The sequence below is a fragment of the Pleurodeles waltl genome, chromosome 5 (genome assembly GCF_031143425.1).
Source record: "Pleurodeles waltl isolate 20211129_DDA chromosome 5, aPleWal1.hap1.20221129, whole genome shotgun sequence".
NCBI classification, from domain to species: domain Eukaryota; kingdom Metazoa; phylum Chordata; class Amphibia; order Caudata; family Salamandridae; genus Pleurodeles; species Pleurodeles waltl.
Window position 1 is genome coordinate 218,120,681 of NC_090444.1, and position 17,657 is coordinate 218,138,337.

The window sequence follows — 17,657 nt, forward strand, 5'->3', positions numbered from 1 at the left end:
GGACCAGTAAGACCGATACATATTTGAAAGTGACCCAGAGATGAGAAGCCCAAAAGACATGGCAATCTCCCCGGGAGTATGGAAAAAAAAATCAGTAGGCTTAACATTACGATTCTGAAAGCAACGATGTACGTTCTCATTTTTACATAAGATTATGCCTGAAATTCCACATGCCTGCTTTAAGTGTGGTCAAGAAGACATATTATTTTTACATGTTGGAAAATAAAGGGATTTTGGTAGGATATTTCACACTACTGTAATACTTACTTAGGTTTTTTGTTTCCAGCAGATTCTCAGTTAATTCTACTGGGTTATTCTCAGCACTGGGAGACAAGCTTAAGTAATCTCAAAATAATGTCTTTAATAACCTTGGTTACACGTTCTTTAATTTTGCAGAATTGGTGGTCTTTGAATAAACCTTCATTTGAGCAATGGAAAGTTAAAATGTTAAGGGTCAAGGAATGCGAAAAAAATATATGCTTTAAGGTCAGAATCTTCACAGATTTTCTGAATTGTGGGATTCTTTTATGTAGAGGATTCTAATGCTCTATGAAATAAAGGGGGATTTTAATTTTTTTTTTTTTTTTTGTCTTTCGTCTTTAAATTTCTTTATGTATGTTTTTTCCACTAAAACAAAGCTTACTTTCTCAGCCTACACTCCTAGTCATCCCTGTGCCCCACATGTGAAACCCAGTGACTATTAATATGAAAAAAATAGTTTCTTATGGTTATTGTAGGTAATTCAAATTTGCCTCCTCGTATATACAAAAAAGTATGCAGAACTATTCAAAATAAAGTGTAGCCCGGTTTAAAGATTCCATTGTGTAAAAACAGACAAATTGGAAATAGACAAATTGGGAAAGTAGCCATATGGGCAGGGGCTCTTGGCATGGGCAATACACCCCCACACTTCAAGTTAACGAATTCGTACATACTCTATAGTATTGACTCTAGATGTGCACATTGACCTTCACCAATGCACTTTAACCCCAAGAAAAGTGTCTCCTTTTGCTCAAGCTTTTCATATAATGCTGTCTCTCTGGGTGACTGGTGTGGTGTTGGCTGTATGTAAACACTGATCTCACACAGGTCCATTCAAATACCGTAAACAGTAACCTCCCAAACATGAATCATTACACACTCGCACATGTCCCGTACCTAAAAATGTATAGGCTCCATCATCTACTGACCCATTAGCGTGCCCTTAGCACTATCTCAAGCCTCTGATTGCTTCCCAACAAACACGCCAGAGCTCTTCTGCTAATTGCCACACATGACTGACAAGCAAATACAATTAAAGAGAACATTTAGTGATACACGCATCTTCTGTATGTGAGGTACTAAGTTATTTATCTGCCAAAGAAGTTTGTGTGTTACACACCTGGAATCCTAGAATTTATTTATTTATTTCTTAGTCTCCAAAGAGTAGTATTCAAGGCTTAAATAAGCATACCTGAGCCACTTCTGACAATGTCACAAAGTAGGCACCAAACTTTTATTTTTTTTTATTTTTTTTAATCTGATGCAAAGTGACATTTTCTCCTAAAGTGGAATGCATATGAAGTTGGGAGGAAAGAGGTCTGCAACTCTTGGATCATTCAGAATAGACGAGTATGAAAATATTTGTTTACCTTTGTGGCATTTTTTTAATGAAATAAATAGGGCAAGAAGCAACATTGGATGCACTTAAATGATAGGAAGCAGAGTTTGTGCAGATGGAGGACAGAACTCCTTATGCAGCTCATGGATGGTTATCAACCTGAATTCAGGCAGTCCAGTCTCTTAACATCTGGGCTCATCTGCACTGTAAACATGTTTAGTTGATGCATAATCTGTCACCTCCTCAGAGGAATTTCCTTATCAGCGTAGCCAGTATGTAATACGTAAGGATGCTTGCCTTCCACAGAAGGGCAGTGCCAGATGTGGTTTTGCAAGGTTTCTTTGTGGTGCTGTGGTTGTATGGTTTTGCAAGGTTTCCTTGTGGTTCTGTGGTTGTGGCCCTAAAGCAGGCCTCCCCAAACTCTCATTATCAATAGTTTGTTAAATGCTTTGTCCTCTGCACCCCCCCCCCCTACCCATGTGGAGAGAGGAATGAAGGTAATGCCAGTTTTATCTTATTAAAACCACAGCAAATTCATAAATAACGTTTACACTGCTTAACCATAGTAGTTGCTCAGGTCCTCAGGGTTTTGTGATGTCTATTCTGTAAATCTTTTTCTTTATTGAGGATCTATTGCATGCTTGCATCAACATGATAAACCCTAAATCGGTAGAGAATATTGCCTTTTCCTAAAATTGACTGTGGAATCGAGCTGTTCAGTTGAGATTTAAAGATCTCATGATAAATTAGACGGTCGGTTGATATGTTCAGGTTACATGTTTTGTTTTTCTTCAACAGGCGCTTTTTAGATGAAGATTTTGTCCTTCGTGTCTTTGCCCAGCTGACTTTGGCATTGAAAGATTGCCATAAACGAAATGACGGTGGCCTCACTGTACTTCACCGTGATCTGAAACCAGCCAATATTTTTCTGGACTCAAAGCAAAATGTCAAACTTGGGGATTTTGGATTGGCTCGGATATTGCAGCATGACCACAGTTTTGCAAAAACATTTGTTGGAACTCCTTATTATATGTCTCCTGTAAGTATGGTTGTTTTCTGAGATTTGCACTTGGTCCTTAGACAAGGTGACACATATCCTTTTTTTATATGTAAATAACAGAAGTCCCCTTCTCAGTATTGGAAAAAAAATCCAACAAGTTAATAGTTGGTTGATTAGGAATATTAGTGAGGGCTAGTTCTGTGCCTCTGCGTTGGGCAACATTTAATATAATGTTGTGTATCTGCTATCACCCGGGAGGGTATCCTGTTGCTGTTTGGAGTGAGTGGAGTTGAGTACTATTATATTTTTTCCTCTCTCTCAAGATTCTAATCTTGTTTCCTTGTGGAACTCTTTTTTACAGTTTACTTTTACATTAACTCATTACTTTGTTATACTCTATATTGGGACACCATTTCTTAGACTTAAGCAAGTTTAACGTCTTGGGCATCATCCATAAAGTATACTAGGACAACGGCACTGTTTAGCTGCAAAAACTGGTAACTCTCTATATGCCAGGCAGAATCATTCACTCTGTCTCAGCCTGTTTAATTAATCAGTAATCATTCAAAACGATTAATTATGTTGTTAGATCATGGGGGCACACGTTAACCATGACTCTGCAATACCACCAGCTTGAGTACAATACCTGAACCCAGCAACATGACAAAACCAAAGAATTTAGACTTGCCTTTAACAGAACTCCACCTGGGACACTGGTTTGGAGTGATGAATGTAATTGAAGGCATGACCTCCATGACTGTTTGCTATAAGGTAGACACCAACATTTTTGCAGAGACAGACATATAGTTCTGATAGGTTGTGTCTAATGAAATTTAGTTTGAATGTAGCCTAGATGGTAAGCTGTCCTTGGACAATGAGAGATGTGGGGCAAAACCCATAATTGACAAAGGCATCCGCTGAGCTCTGGAACTATTTTCACCTGATGGATGGTGAATGAGAAGAGTGCCCCATTTTGTATGAATGTAGAAACACAGTAAGTTTGTGGGTCTTTGACAGTCTCACGGTGACCCCCAAATGTTTGACCATTGATGAGGACCGGTAGCATCCTAATGAAACTGTTATTACTTTGAAAGAAATGCAGGGTTAAATGTACTTTAAATATCTTGCTCTAGGAAAGGAAGCACCACTTGAGAAAATTTAATAAGAACCTGAAAGGCAATTGTGAAGAAACAGGCTTTTTGCAGGTGTCTGCCCACTTTTTGCCCCCATTTTAACTACTAAGCACTGGTGTAATGACTCTGAGCCATGCTAATCAGGACCTGGTGCATTTGCTCTGGCCCTTAGAAAGGTACATGGTTCATTGGCTTGTACCCAGCGTAGCCTAACTCGCTTGTTAGTCGCCAGTATACAGTACTAGGGGTACCTAGGGTTTGTAAGTTGGCGTGCTCCCTTAGACTGCAGAACTACCCTTAGTGGGATCTGGCAAACATGGCTCCTAGTCTGCCACTGCAGACCGGAAGGCCAGTTTTAGACTGCCAATTCAGATTTTTCTCATTTTAATCACTAGCCAGTCCAAACTCCCTTTCTAAATGTCTACAAATCACTCCTACAGGAGGCTGATCGAGTCCTTAGACAGGGTGCAGCGCATTAGTAAAGTGGAACATGTTTAACATGCTCTAGCTGTAAAAAACCTACAAATGGTTTTACTGGGAGAGACACTAGTAACCCCAAGTACATAGTTACATGCTTACCCCCTCAACTGTGTTAACTTCTGAATAGGACTACCAATATTGTTACTTCAAGGTATTAAACAACTCGTTGTATTAAGCCTTACTTCAAGCCCAAGTCGAAATTAATGTAACTCTGTTGCACAGCTTTCCAGTGGCCATTTGCTGAGGCTGACCAGAGACAGCCTTCTGCCCTCCTGGGTGGACATGTGAAAGATTTCCAGGAAAGTTAACAATAGCTGGCCACCTCTGGAGGAGGTGTTACCCCTTCCTGGCAGGAAGCCACCAAGGGTGTTGACCCAAAAAAACTCTCAAGACCAAGAGAGGGGTGCTGCCATGGAACACTGGGGATAAGTAGATGAGACACTTCACAGGCAGTTGTCATCCGGTGGGAGTGATCCTAATAGCCCATTAGTTATTGACCTCAACCTCCCTGAAGGGCACTTTCTGGGCATAAAATGGCCGCCCTGAACTTGGATCTCGTTGGCCTGGAAAAAAGGACTGGAGGGCTGCACCATGAACCTGTGAAGAGAGGTTTGGTTGACGTGGACTGCAGCCGCTGGCTAGTAAAGGGAAGGACTTTGCCTACAGTGCCCTGCTCATGGAGAAGTCTATCCTGAGCCCACCTGAAGCAAGAACCCTTACCGGTCAGTTGGCTGGCCTATTCACAGCACAGGACCACAACAGCTGAAGAAGCCTGATGTGACGAGTTGGTAGCCCAGATTCCTTACCGCTGTGTATCCCACACGACCAGGACCTGATGCTTAAAAGTTGCCCCTGAGCCTGCCGTACCCGGGAGAGCAGTCAGAGTGCTGGTTGCCCAGAAGACAAGTTACCGCCAAAACAAGGGAACTGCTGTAACTACAGTACCATGCGACTGGACTTAAGCCAAGCTTTAGAAGACTTCAAGGGATGTTGACCACTGTAGCCATGGTTGCATCACCAACCCTGTGGGCCAAGGAGTGAATAGGTCAGTTGGCTAACCTATTTGCAGCATAGGGCCACAATAGCTGAAGAAGACTGCTGCAGCAAGTTGGTAGCCCATATTCCTGGATCACTGCTCCTTGCTGCTGTGCAGTCCACCGGACCAGGACCCGATGCTGAAATGTTGCCACTGAGCCTGCTTGACCCAGGAAAACTGTGAGTGCAACTTGGTTACCCAAAAGATGTTACTGCTAAAGCAAGAGAACTACTTTACTATGTGACTGGTGGCATAGTGGCAACTGGACTTCTGACGAGCTTGACAGGATTTCAAGGGACGTTGACCGCTGTAGCCGCAGTTCTCCAGTATTGGATCTTTCATAGATTCACATGCTTGAATCATCCCCGTCGTCGAGGTGGGAGCCTCACGGTAAGTTTAAATAGATAAAGCAGTAAGTCAGTAAAAATAAAACTAGTAGGCCTCATAAGGTATTTTACAGTCTATCCACTTTGGTTGAGACTGAAGTTTGGGTCTTTTCACAAAACAATCAGGATTCAGCCCCTCCCAAACAGTCCCAACAGAGGCTGAATTCCCTCAGATTTTCTACCGCACGTTGTGTGAAGGGAGTCTCCCTGAGCTCTGCTCAGTTTTTTCCTATTTTCTGACTGAAGATTAGTTTTTTCTCTCAGGAAACTTGCTACAGCTCCACTATGTCTGAAAAGACAAAAAAGGGTCTGTTCAGAGATTGTGACACCTGTGGGAAGAAGAGACTGCATGTTGATGACCCCCACAAGAAGTGTATTTATTGCCTTCATCCAGACCACAAGGTGAGAGACTGCAAAATCTGTCGCACCTTTAGTCAAAAAACCCTCAAAGACCGGGAGGGTAGACTTCTCTTATGGCTACAAAAACAGAAAGCCTTAGAGCATCCTTCCTCAGATGACAGCGAGGCATCATCACAAACTTCTCGCCCTCAGAAAAGAACAGATGAGAGAAGCAGAGGGTCGGATGAACCACTAAGGAAGGTGCTCAAGAAGACAAGACAAGTCTCTATTGGGACGAAAAAGGATGTTTTTCATTCAGAGACATTTAAACATGGGCCAAAAAAGGTTCATTCAGAACCTACTACGCCTTTACACCAGAAAAGTACCTCAAAAAAGCCATCTCTGTCTCTGTCACCACAAAAAGAGCCAGAACAACTCTTTTCGGTGAAAAAACATCCGTCGACGACCACCCCGTTGACGACTGTGTCGACGGTAACAGCGACTACGGTATCGTCGACGTTCACAACGCCAGCCTCACCGATGATTATGACGTCGTCGCCGTTGTCATCGACGACTATAATTACCGCAAAAAATTTTAAGAAAGCTTCGTCGGCAACCACATCGTCGACAGCGGAGGCCTCCTGGGTTCACCAATCAACCAGGGCACTCCCGTCTACGAAGCACCTCTCAATGAGGTTCAAGAAGGCACTGCCGACGACTGCACCTACACGACCGTCGTCGATAAAGTACCCGTCGACAAAGAGACCGTCGACGGAGCATTCGCTGACAAAGGACCCGTTAGTAAAGACGCCGTCGACGAGAGAACCGTCGACGACCGAACGGGCCAAAAGAGAGCCGTCGACGAGGGAACCGCCGACGAGTGAACCGTCGACGATCATATCATCTACAGCATTAACAGTATACAAACCATCCACCTACCTGGATACTTCGCCTCACCATTCCTCGTACCATCAGGACGACTCCTCCAGATTCTTACCCCTTTCAATTATTAATATAGGGGACAAGGCGTCTGATATTCTTCCAATGCATACTTCACCAAGTAAAATGTTGCCATACCCACCACAACATCTTTTAGAGGATGACGACGACGACGACACATACTCGCACGGAATGTTTGGGGCAGCTAGTAGCCCGTCACAACTCAATGTAAAATGTCAAGAGTTTGACGAAGAAGAGGATCAACAGTATCAGCCTAGTTATGCCTCAACATCTTATCCACAGACACGACAACCATCGCCCCTCGCTATGCCTAGCACATTAGTAACAGATCTTCAATTTATGTTGAAGGACTACTATAAAAGGTTTCCACCGTCAACTCAGTCCACGCCACCTAGACCTGAGAGCTACCAGACACCTCGGCAAGCTCATACTACTAGCCTTTCCGTAACGCCACAGGCTACTATACCTGTAATTAGCCAAACCCAGGAAACTTGCCCCTCATCGGACGACGAAAGGGAAGAGGGTGAGCTAAGAGATTCGGCGAATAGTGAATGGGATGATTACCTCGTCCCCACACCATCTCCACCGCCAGCAGGTCCAGTAGATTCTCCTCCAGAGGACATAGGAGGTTTCCATAATCTGATAGAGCGAGCGGCGAAACGTTTTGGCCTTGCAATTGTTTCTCATGAAACCGAATGTTTTTTGTACGACTTTAAAGAGCCATCAAAAAGATCTGTACGAGCCATACCCATTGTCGATTTCTTATGGCAGGAGGGTTTGAAGGCAATGAAAAACCCAGCAACAGTGCCTTCACAAATGCCAAGACTAGAGAAAAAATATAAGGCCCCAGATGATTCTCCGGCCTGTCTAGTCTCACAGCCGAAACCTGACTCTGTGATATCACAGGCGGCTCAGCGACGTTCCAAAAACCCCTCCACACCTATTGCGTCTCCCCCGGATAAAGAAGGAAGGAGATTAGACAATATTGGCAAGAAATTCTCCTCTGTGGCCGCAGTCACCGTTAAGGCGGCTAATTCCCTCGCCATCTTGGGAAGATACGATCGCCAGATGTGGGCAGACATGTCTGCTTTTTTAGATTTACTGCCAGAAGACGTCAAGGTGGAAGCAAAAAAGGTCTTGCAGGAGGGAGAAAGGGTCTCTGCAGAAATAATAGACAGCGCAATAGACATTTCTCTCACTGGCTTTAGACAATTAGCTGGTGTAGCAGTCCTGCGCAGACAAGGATGGCTAAAGGTGACTTCTTTCAGACCAGAAGTCCAGACTCGTGTTCTTGACATGCCTTTCGATGGAGAGAGTTTGTTTGGCAAACACGTAGACGACATGTTGCAGGCTATCAAGACGGATACCGATACGGCAAAATCCCTAGGTACCCTGCAATATAAAAAACAACCTTTTCGTGGAGCAAGGGGTAGAGGTAATTACTCCTTTCGAGGTGGATACCAGCAATACAGGTCACAATATCCATCTTCCTCCACAGGATCACAACAGCAATACCATCAGCAACAGCAGCATTATCGATTGCCTCCGGCCGCAGCTTACAAACACCCAGCTAGAGGACGAGGAGCTGCCCGGGGAAGAGATACAGGCAGGAAACAATGACCCGCTGATCATCTCAACGCTTCCCCACCAACCAACATCGAGGGTCGGAGGTCGCATCACTTCCTATTTCCCCAACTGGAAGGCGATAACATCGGACAGATGGGTACTCGATGTAGTGGCCAGAGGTCATACTCTGGAATTCACTCAAACACCACCAACTGTTCCTCCATCGGGCCCACCGCCTCCGAGGTTGAACCAACTCCTCAGGGAAGTAAGAATAATGTTGAGAAAAGGAGCAGTGGAACCAGTCCCTTTATTTCAAAAGAACAGAGGATTCTACTCCCGTTTTTTCCCTGTAAAGAAACCCTCAGGAGACTGGCGCCCCATTCTGGACTTGAGAGCCCTGAACAAGTTTCTGAAGAAGCAATCGTTCAGGATGGTAACTCTACAGGATGTCCTGCGTCTGTTAAATCCCGGAGATCGCATGGCATCCCTAGACCTCCAGGATGCCTATTTTCATATCCCCATATATCGCAACCATCGCAAATTCCTAAGGTTCAGAGTGGGAAGTATGCACCTTCAATTCCGAGTTCTGCCATTCGGCCTCAAATCAGCCCCCAGAATCTTCACAAAAATGTTAGCTCCGGTAGCAGCACATCTCCGCCAGTCAGAGATCCAGGTCTTCCCTTACCTGGACGACTGGCTTATAAAGGCACCCTCAAAATCGCAAGTGAAAAATCATATTTTCCATTGCCTTCAATTGCTACACAACCTAGGGTTCGTAGTCAATTATCAGAAATCTCAACTCTACCCCAAACAGGAATTGAATTTCTTGGGGGCAATTCTGGACACAGTCCGCAACAAAGCCTACCCATCTCACGAGCGGAAACAAAAGTTAACCTCCTTGCCACAAAGGCTCTCCAGAAGAACGTTTGTTTCAGTCCGCATCTACAAATCATTGCTCGGAATGATATCTTCATGCATTCCGCTAGTCCCAGATTGCAGGCTCCATATGCGACCCCTACAAGAACAATTAGACATACAATGGACCCAGGTCAACGGTTCCTTTGAAGACAAGATTCGCATAATGCCTCCAATGAAGAACATCATGAGGTGGTGGGCGAATCTAACCAATTTGTCAAACGGACTGTCTTTTCTTCTCCAAACACCAAGTTACATAGTAACAACGGATGCCTCTCTTGCAGGATGGGGGGCACATTGCCAGGACCTGCAACTCAGCGGAATCTGGAATCAGAAAGAACGTCAGCTTCACATCAATTATCTGGAACTCAAGGCAATAAACTTAGCTCTGAAAGCTTTCTTACCAAAGATACAGAGTTCAAGCGTCTTAATCAGGACCGACAATACAACCAGCATGTTTTATCTAAACAAGCAAGGAGGCACAAGATCCCTACAACTTTAGCAGCTAGCCCAACAAATTTGGACATGGGCCATAAAGCACAATATTTCACTCGAGGCGGAGCATGTGCCAGGACAAACCAATATTCTAGCAGACACCCTGAGCAGGACAGTGATTCCTTATCACGAGTGGGAACTAGACCAGAAAACTCTCAACAGCCTTTTTCTATTATGGGGCAAACCGAACTTAGATCTATTTGCCACTCTCGAGAACAAGAAATGCCAGTTCTACGCAAGTTGGCTTCCCCAAAAAAGATTTGTGGGGGAATGCGTTTTCGATGAGATGGTCCGGAGTTTATGCCTACGCTTTTCCTCTGATCCCGCTCATTCCGAGAGTCATCAACAAACTGAAGGCGGAGGGGTGTCGCCTTCTGCTCATAGCTCCCAAATGGCCCAGACAAGTCTGGTATACGGAGCTCCTCATGCTCTCCGAACGACCACATCTACAACTCAGACAGAGCCCGACTCTCTTAACGATGCACCAGGGACAAGTCAGACACCCAGATCCGTCATCTCTTCATTTGTCAGCTTGGCTCCTGAATACAATGAATACTTGAATCTCAACATTTCCCCAGAGTGTAGAGACATATTGGCGAAAAGCTAGAGCGGACACTACCAACAAAACCTATAAACTTAAATGGAAACGTTTTTGTATATGGTGCGCAACACAAGATATACATCCTTTGTCCTCTACTCCGGAACAGATACTTCCATATCTCCTGCTCCTTGCAAAATCAGGGCTTGCATATTCTTCTATTCGGGTACATCTGGCAGCAATCTCCAGATACCGCAGATCTCCAGACAGAGTTTCTTTGTGTTCCACTAGAATCGTCAAACAATTTATGAAGGGCCTTTTTCGGGTTTTCCCGCCAGTTAGAAAGCCTCCACCATTATGGTCATTGAATGTGGTATTGATGCAGCTTATGAAAGCCCCCTTTGAACCGATCCACAAAGCTGACCAAAAATTCATTTCATGGAAAACAGCGTTACTGCTAGCTCTTACTTCAGCAAAGAGAGTCAGTGACATTCAGGCTTTCACTATCAAACAGCCTTTTCTCCAATTCACAAACTCGGGTGTCATCTTGCGCACAAATCCAAAATACATCCCGAAAGTTCCTTCAACGTTTCACCTAAATGAACCAGTTATCTTAAAAACCTTTTTTCCAAATCCGCAAACAGTAGCGGAAAAAACATTACATTCCCTTGATATTAAAAGATGTTTAAAGTTTTATCTACAGAAAACTCAAGCTCTCCGCCAGTCGGATCAATTGTTTGTAGCTTTCGGAGGAACAAGAAAGGGACACGCGGTGTCCAAACAGACTATAGCAAGATGGATTGGTCTGGCAATTCAATTCTGCCATTCAAAAGCAGGAAAACCGCTCCACACCAAGGTGAGAGCCCACTCTACAAGATCGGTAGCCACTTCTGCTGCATTATTTGCAGGGGTACCACTACATAGCATCTGTAGAGCAGCAACATGGTCCAGCCAACACATTTACGAGGCATTACTGTCTCGAAGAAACGAACAATGTCGATACAGCAGTGGGGCAGGCAGTGCTGAGGCATTTATTTCGATAAGGTGAGCCTCTAACACATCCCACCACCACACTCAAGGTATGTTCATTATTGGTTCTTCGTCTTCTTAATAGCTACAGTGTGTTTTACTCTAAATTTCTGCTTCAGATTGTTCACTTCTTTATAATGTCTTAGCTTGTCGTACTCTTCATCATCATGAAAAGAGTACAGGTTTTTTCTGCCACACACCTGTTATTGCTCTTCTATTAGAATGTCTATTGATGTACATATATTAATAGGTATGTGGTTTTTAAAGCTGAACTGATGGGATTCACATCATTTGTAAAATTACAAATAGAATTACAGTCCATGTAATTCACTAATTAAGAAATCATTACTGCTCGTTATTCTGATTCAAGCATGTGAATCTATGAAAGATCCAATACTGGAGAAGAAAATTAGTTACTTACCTGTAACTGCAGTTCTCCAGTATTGGTATCTTTCATAGATTCACATGCAACCCACCCTCCTCCCCTCAGAGGCTCCCCTATTATACAGATATTAAACTTCACACTCCTACTAGAAAATCTGAGGGAATTCGGCCTCTGTTGGGACTGTTTGGGAGGGGCTGAATCCTGATTGGTTGAGACTGAAGTTTGGGTCTTTTCACAAAACAAAGTGGATAGACTGTAAAATACCTTATGAGGCCTACTGGGGCCTACTAGTTTTATTTTTACTGACTTACTGTTTTATCTATTTAAACTTACCATGAGGCTCCCACCTCGACGACGGGGATGATTCAAGCATGTGAATCTATGAAAGATACCAATACTGGAGAACTGCAGTTACAGGTAAGTAACTAATTTTCTTGCCTCACCAAGCCTGTGGACCCAGGAGTAGCCCCGCAAAAAAAACATTGACTGCACAGCATCTTTAGCATTCTTGAGAAGAACCGTCAGCATCCTGTCTCCCATGCATCAAAACCACTCCATAGAAATCCTTCCAAGAAGCCACTGATGGTGAAACTGGACTGGAGACTGCTTTTCTTGTTGAGGTAACTCCTTTCTGTGAACCTTGCGACTGAACATTGAATCTGCCTCATCCATGGTCATGTCCATTTTGAATGCTGCCTTTTTCAGTGAAGTGAAAACTATATCTGGAGATCTGCCTCTATATGTTGATGGTCTTGGTATGCTAGTAGGGCGATTGGTGCAAAAGTACGAAGCCTGTGTCCTCCAGTTTAGTATGAGTTTTCGTTATTAATCATAATGCTTTTCAATCCTTTTATTATAATAATTTATTCATTATGTTGGGCAAGTGTATAACTTGGGCTCATAGAATAACAATGGCAACATGGATGTTGAGTAGCTGCTTCCTTCAAACAAATACTTAAATATTAATTTTTTGTTGAGTGCATTTGTGACTGTCATAACAAGCTGATGAAATTACTTGCCAAAGAAGCCTCAATTTTTCAAAGGTCAAAGTAACCACTGGGTTCTTCTGACTGATGGATGGACCTTACTTTTCGATTCCTCATTTTATGTACATTCCTTCTAGACTTCAGGTCCCTCCGAAAAACATTCAAAGCCGCCAGATTACACTGTGCAGCTCCATCCATGACTTGACCTCTCTACATCAGAGTATTTTAGGTGCCAGACAGTGACCTGACATCTCCTCATCTATTTTCACACCTCATAGATGTGTTCCAGAGCGTTCTTTCTCTCTGCCTTACAAATAAATTCCTCTGCTTTTTAGAGTTAAAAGGTCAAATGTCTCTTCAGAAGACATCAGGCTTCAAGGCTTGCACACATTGCAGCAAGATGATATCCATTTTGCACACTCAAGACTGCTGTATGTGGTGCTGGCATTCACCTTTGCTGCAATCCAGATCCTACTGTCCCCTGTGGGTTGTAGCCTCACCTCCAGTCTGCTTCCCCCAACATCATCTTCCTGGTGGGAGGAGGGTTTCCTATTCTCTTCCTTAATGACAGACTGCTGGGTGCTCCAGCTGATCACCAGCCTTTGCCGTTCCCAGTTATTCTTCCACTTCAGTCAACCTCCTTTCTTTAGAGTCAGCTCGTCAGCTCACATCTCATTTCTCGAAGTAAAAGGTTTTGATTGGAAAAAGGGTGCAATTGAGGTGGTAACTCCAGAAGAGAGGGACATGTAATTTTTCTTCCTTTACCCTTTTTGACCCAAAACATTAAAGGAGGCTGAAGCCTATGCTGGATCTCTGCTTTCTGAATCTGTACATTGAGCAGGGCAAGTGCACGATGCTGTCCTGTTGCCCTTAAATTGGGAAGGTTGCTTATTGTCCCTGAACCTCTAGGCCGCCAAATGTTATCTTCCAATTCATCCGGCCTACATCTGATACCTAGAGTTCATAGTAGGGTCCCAGTACATTCCGTTTGCAATCCTCCTGTGCGGACAGATGACAGCCCAAGCAGTTTGAGCAGTGGACATGTGGGTCTATTAGTTGGGCTGAGTAGGCTAATAGAGGGATCGAGGAAGCGAGTCTAGAAAGTGTTATTTGGGAGATCATATTAGTAAGATCAGGTTTGGGGTGAGTAAAAGGAGAGCTGGAGGAGGGAAGAGTCTACAAAGTGTTTAGGGAGACATTAGTAGTAAAATGAGGTTTAGGGTGAGTCAAAGGAGTGATACATGAGGGAAGAATTTAGAAAAGGTTATTTGGGAAATCACAGTAGTAGAAAGAGGTTTGGGATGAGTCATAGTGGAGATAGATGATAGATCGAGAGAATGATAGAATGAGGCATACAGTAGTGCATTGGAGAGTCAAAGGATTTCATGTATCCACCAAAAATATAATTACGGAAGGTAGATAACCTTTTTAATCTTTCTCCATTGTTATAATCACGGACCTCAAGTGAAGCAGGATATTAGACAAGTTCCTTAAAGAACATATAAAGGCCAGAATGGGCCATAAATACCCTTTAGTTGGGATCTATATTGAGAGGAAATGCTCCTGAGGTATCCTTCAGTTACCATGGAATGAAAACGTGAAGATTAAATGCCTCTCTCTTTCTCACTCTTTCTAAGTCTCTTTCAATGGATCCGACTCTAGCACGTGATTGAATACTTCACGAATAAATCCCTTGAGCTGCTGCATGTAGTGTAGACCTGCTTGAATCTTCTGTTAGAGCTACAAGGAAGTCTTTACATTGGATTTCTGTACCTAACCTGGGCCTTCTCCTGGAGCCCAAGCCTCGCTGCAGCTATTCGTTCTGTTCCGTTTGGAAATCTTTGTCTGAAAGTTTGTTGCCCAGATCTCCTTCTGTGGTCATCTGGTCTTGCAGAGTTCATACTGGAGCAAGACCCCCCCCAGGTGATTTTTGACATCAATCCCTTTATTTGATTTTATTTTTTTATTTTATTTTTTATTTTTTTCAAAGTCAAAACACTTCAGTTCAACAACTCCAAACCAGCCCTTGCCATAAGTTCTCATAAGTCCACCACAGGTGATGCCTAGTTCTGTTATTAATTGCTTTTAACACATTTTTAACCTAATCTTCTTTTTATATTTTTAAGGAGAGCGTATTTTTACAGCTTTAGTTCCTCTCTTTCCCTTTCAGTCCCCTACAGTAGAAGAATACTAAATATATTAGGCACTCCATGCATTTGTGTCAATTACCCCATTCGAAGCATCCTTAAGCTTTATGGATTTTGTATTTCCATAGTGGCAGCTATGTATTTTTACTTTAGCAAGCAAAAAATATTATTTATTTATATAAAACAAAAAAGCTGGTGTATCTTCCCAATTGGCATGCTTTCTGTGGGCCCTATGTCAATTGTTTACTTTAAATTGTATAGTGATAAGATTTGAAAGCCTGCAGGGAATACACTTTATATTACCAGCGGTTAATCATAGGTGCTTTAGACTAATGTGTCAAAATTGTGACATTTGACTAAAATAAAATTTCTGGCCTGAGATCTTCTGAAACTGTGATGTATTGTGACAGTGTATGAATTTACTTAGATGTACGTAAGCTCATTTTGTGGACAGAAACATTACCAAGAAGTACAGTCCCTTTGAAAGTAAGATGTTTGCTTTTGTAATCCTCTTGGGAATACTTGGTTTATGTTCAAATTATTCCAGTTAATTGTGGAATTTGTCTGCAGGAACAAATGAATTACGAAGCCTACAACGAGAAGTCTGACATCTGGTCCCTTGGATGTCTTCTGTATGAATTGTGTGCACTGACGTAAGTATAGGTTCAGTCTTTTTGCTTCAGCAGGGTTTAAAAACATGTTTTACTAAGTACACGTGTACGTTTTTCGTATCTACACTTCTCCGTCTTCACCCCGTCCTTCTTTTACCTTTCAATTTGTTTATTTCCTGTTTTTTTTTTTTTTTTTTTCTCCCTTTATGAACTTCGCAATTATATTCTCAATTTTTTTGTTTTCTTATCTATAGTTCTTTTCGGGTGTTTTCACGTTTACAAAAAGAACAACAACAAAAAAGCTTTGCAGAAGCCAGTAGTTTCGGCCTTAATGAGCTAATGCATGCAAATAAAAGCATGCACAAATACTGTTTGTGTGTTAAAAAAAGAAAGCAGACCTATTGACATTGCCATTGCTCATTTTTGTTACAATTTCTAACGTGACTTGTTTTTCTTGACTTTCTTTAGATAAGTATAGCTTAATCCCTTGAGGGTCACTGGCGTAATGGTTACGTCTGTTTACTGGCCCTCGGGGGGAGCGCTAGCGCTCCCCCGAGGGCCGTTCCCCCAACCCCCCAGGTCAGGGCTGGGAGGGGGATCCTTCCACCCTTGAGCCACCCCAGTGACGTCTGATGACGTGAGCATGCTGACCTCATGAGAGGTCACTCCCATCGCATTAGAAGCGATTGCTCAGCATTTCTCTTCCGCCCGGCGGGAGGAGGCGGCCAGCAGAGGCATGAAAGGAAAAGCCTTTCCTTTCATGTCTGCAAGCATTTCTGCTGCCCGATCGCAATGCCCACTAGACACCAGGGATAACCTGTGGGGGCAAATTGTATTTAGGCCATTTCTGCCCCCTTTAGGGACAGATCAGCCTATTTTTGTTAGGCCAATCTGCCCCCAAGGGAGGGCAGAAACCACTAGACACCAGGGATTGGTGTGTGTGTGTTTTGTTTGGGGGGGCTGCTCCTTGCGCAAGGGTCGCTCCCCATGGGGGCACATTACTGTTGGCCATATCTGCCCCCCGTTGGGGGCAGATCGGCCTATTTTTGGAAGGCCCATCAGCCCCCAAGGGGAGCAGAAAGCCCACCAGGGAAGATTTTTTTTTTTTTAAATCAAAATAAGAGGGGGGGGGGGAGTCAAAGTCTACTAGATGGCATAGAGAAAAAAACAAAAGTGAAGGGGGTAACAGTCTTTCATCCCCCCCCCACTAAAACATCTTATCCCACAGCAAGCAAGAAGACATTTGATTATTTTGGGTTTTGGTTTTACATTTGGGCCATGAGAGTTTGGTAACTCTCAAAATCGTCCCACTTGGAATGGTGAGGGCTGCACTTTTTGGACTTTGGGACGCTGCCATGTAGAAAAATCCACAAGACCCAGACACATCTGCAAACTAAACATCTGGTTGATTCCAAGTTGGTGTGCTTCACATGCACCCTGCACCATTTTCTTACCCACAATGCCCTGCAAACCTCCAACTTTGCTGGAAATCACACATTTTTCCCACATTTTTGTGATGGAACCTTCCGGAATCTGCAGGAATCCACAAGAGTCCTACCACCCAACATTGTCTCATCTATATCCAATAAAAATTCTGCTGCATTTGTCAGCCAAAAAATGTTTTTTTTTCAAACTGCCCTTTTGGACCAGCTTTGGTGCCCCCTCAATTTTGACATGTTTTTGGCTCTTCCCTGTCACAGGCACTTGGCCCGGCCCACCTACACAAGTGAGGTACATTTTCAGCGGGAGACTGAGGGGAATGTTGGGTGGTAGGAAATTTGTCACGGTGTGGTGATCCCACACAGAAATGTGGGGGGGGGGAGGGGGGAGAAGTGTTGTTTTTTTTTTTCCAGCAAAATTTGAGGTTTGCTGAGGATTCTGAGTAAGAAATCATTGGGGGATCCACGCAAGTCACAGCTCCCTGGACTCCCTCAGGTGGCTAGTTTTCAGAAATGTCTGGGTTTGGTAGGTTTCCTTAGATGGCTGCTGAGCCCAGGACCAAAAACGCAGGTGCCCCCCCCCCTTCAAAAACAGGTAATTTTGTATTTGAT

The 17,657-nt window shown here is 43.5% G+C and overlaps 1 protein-coding gene across 1 annotated transcript in view; it reads left to right on the plus strand.

The window, feature by feature from the left end:
• LOC138295564 (serine/threonine-protein kinase Nek2-like) overlaps window positions 1–17,657 on the plus strand; it is a 142,791-nt gene that overhangs the window by 39,096 nt on the left and 86,038 nt on the right. Inside the window, exons 3-4 of the mRNA XM_069233933.1 lie at window positions 2,399–2,639; window positions 15,566–15,648. Of these exons, the coding sequence (XP_069090034.1) occupies window positions 2,399–2,639; window positions 15,566–15,648 (324 nt within the window). The remainder of the gene's footprint in view (window positions 1–2,398; window positions 2,640–15,565; window positions 15,649–17,657) is intronic.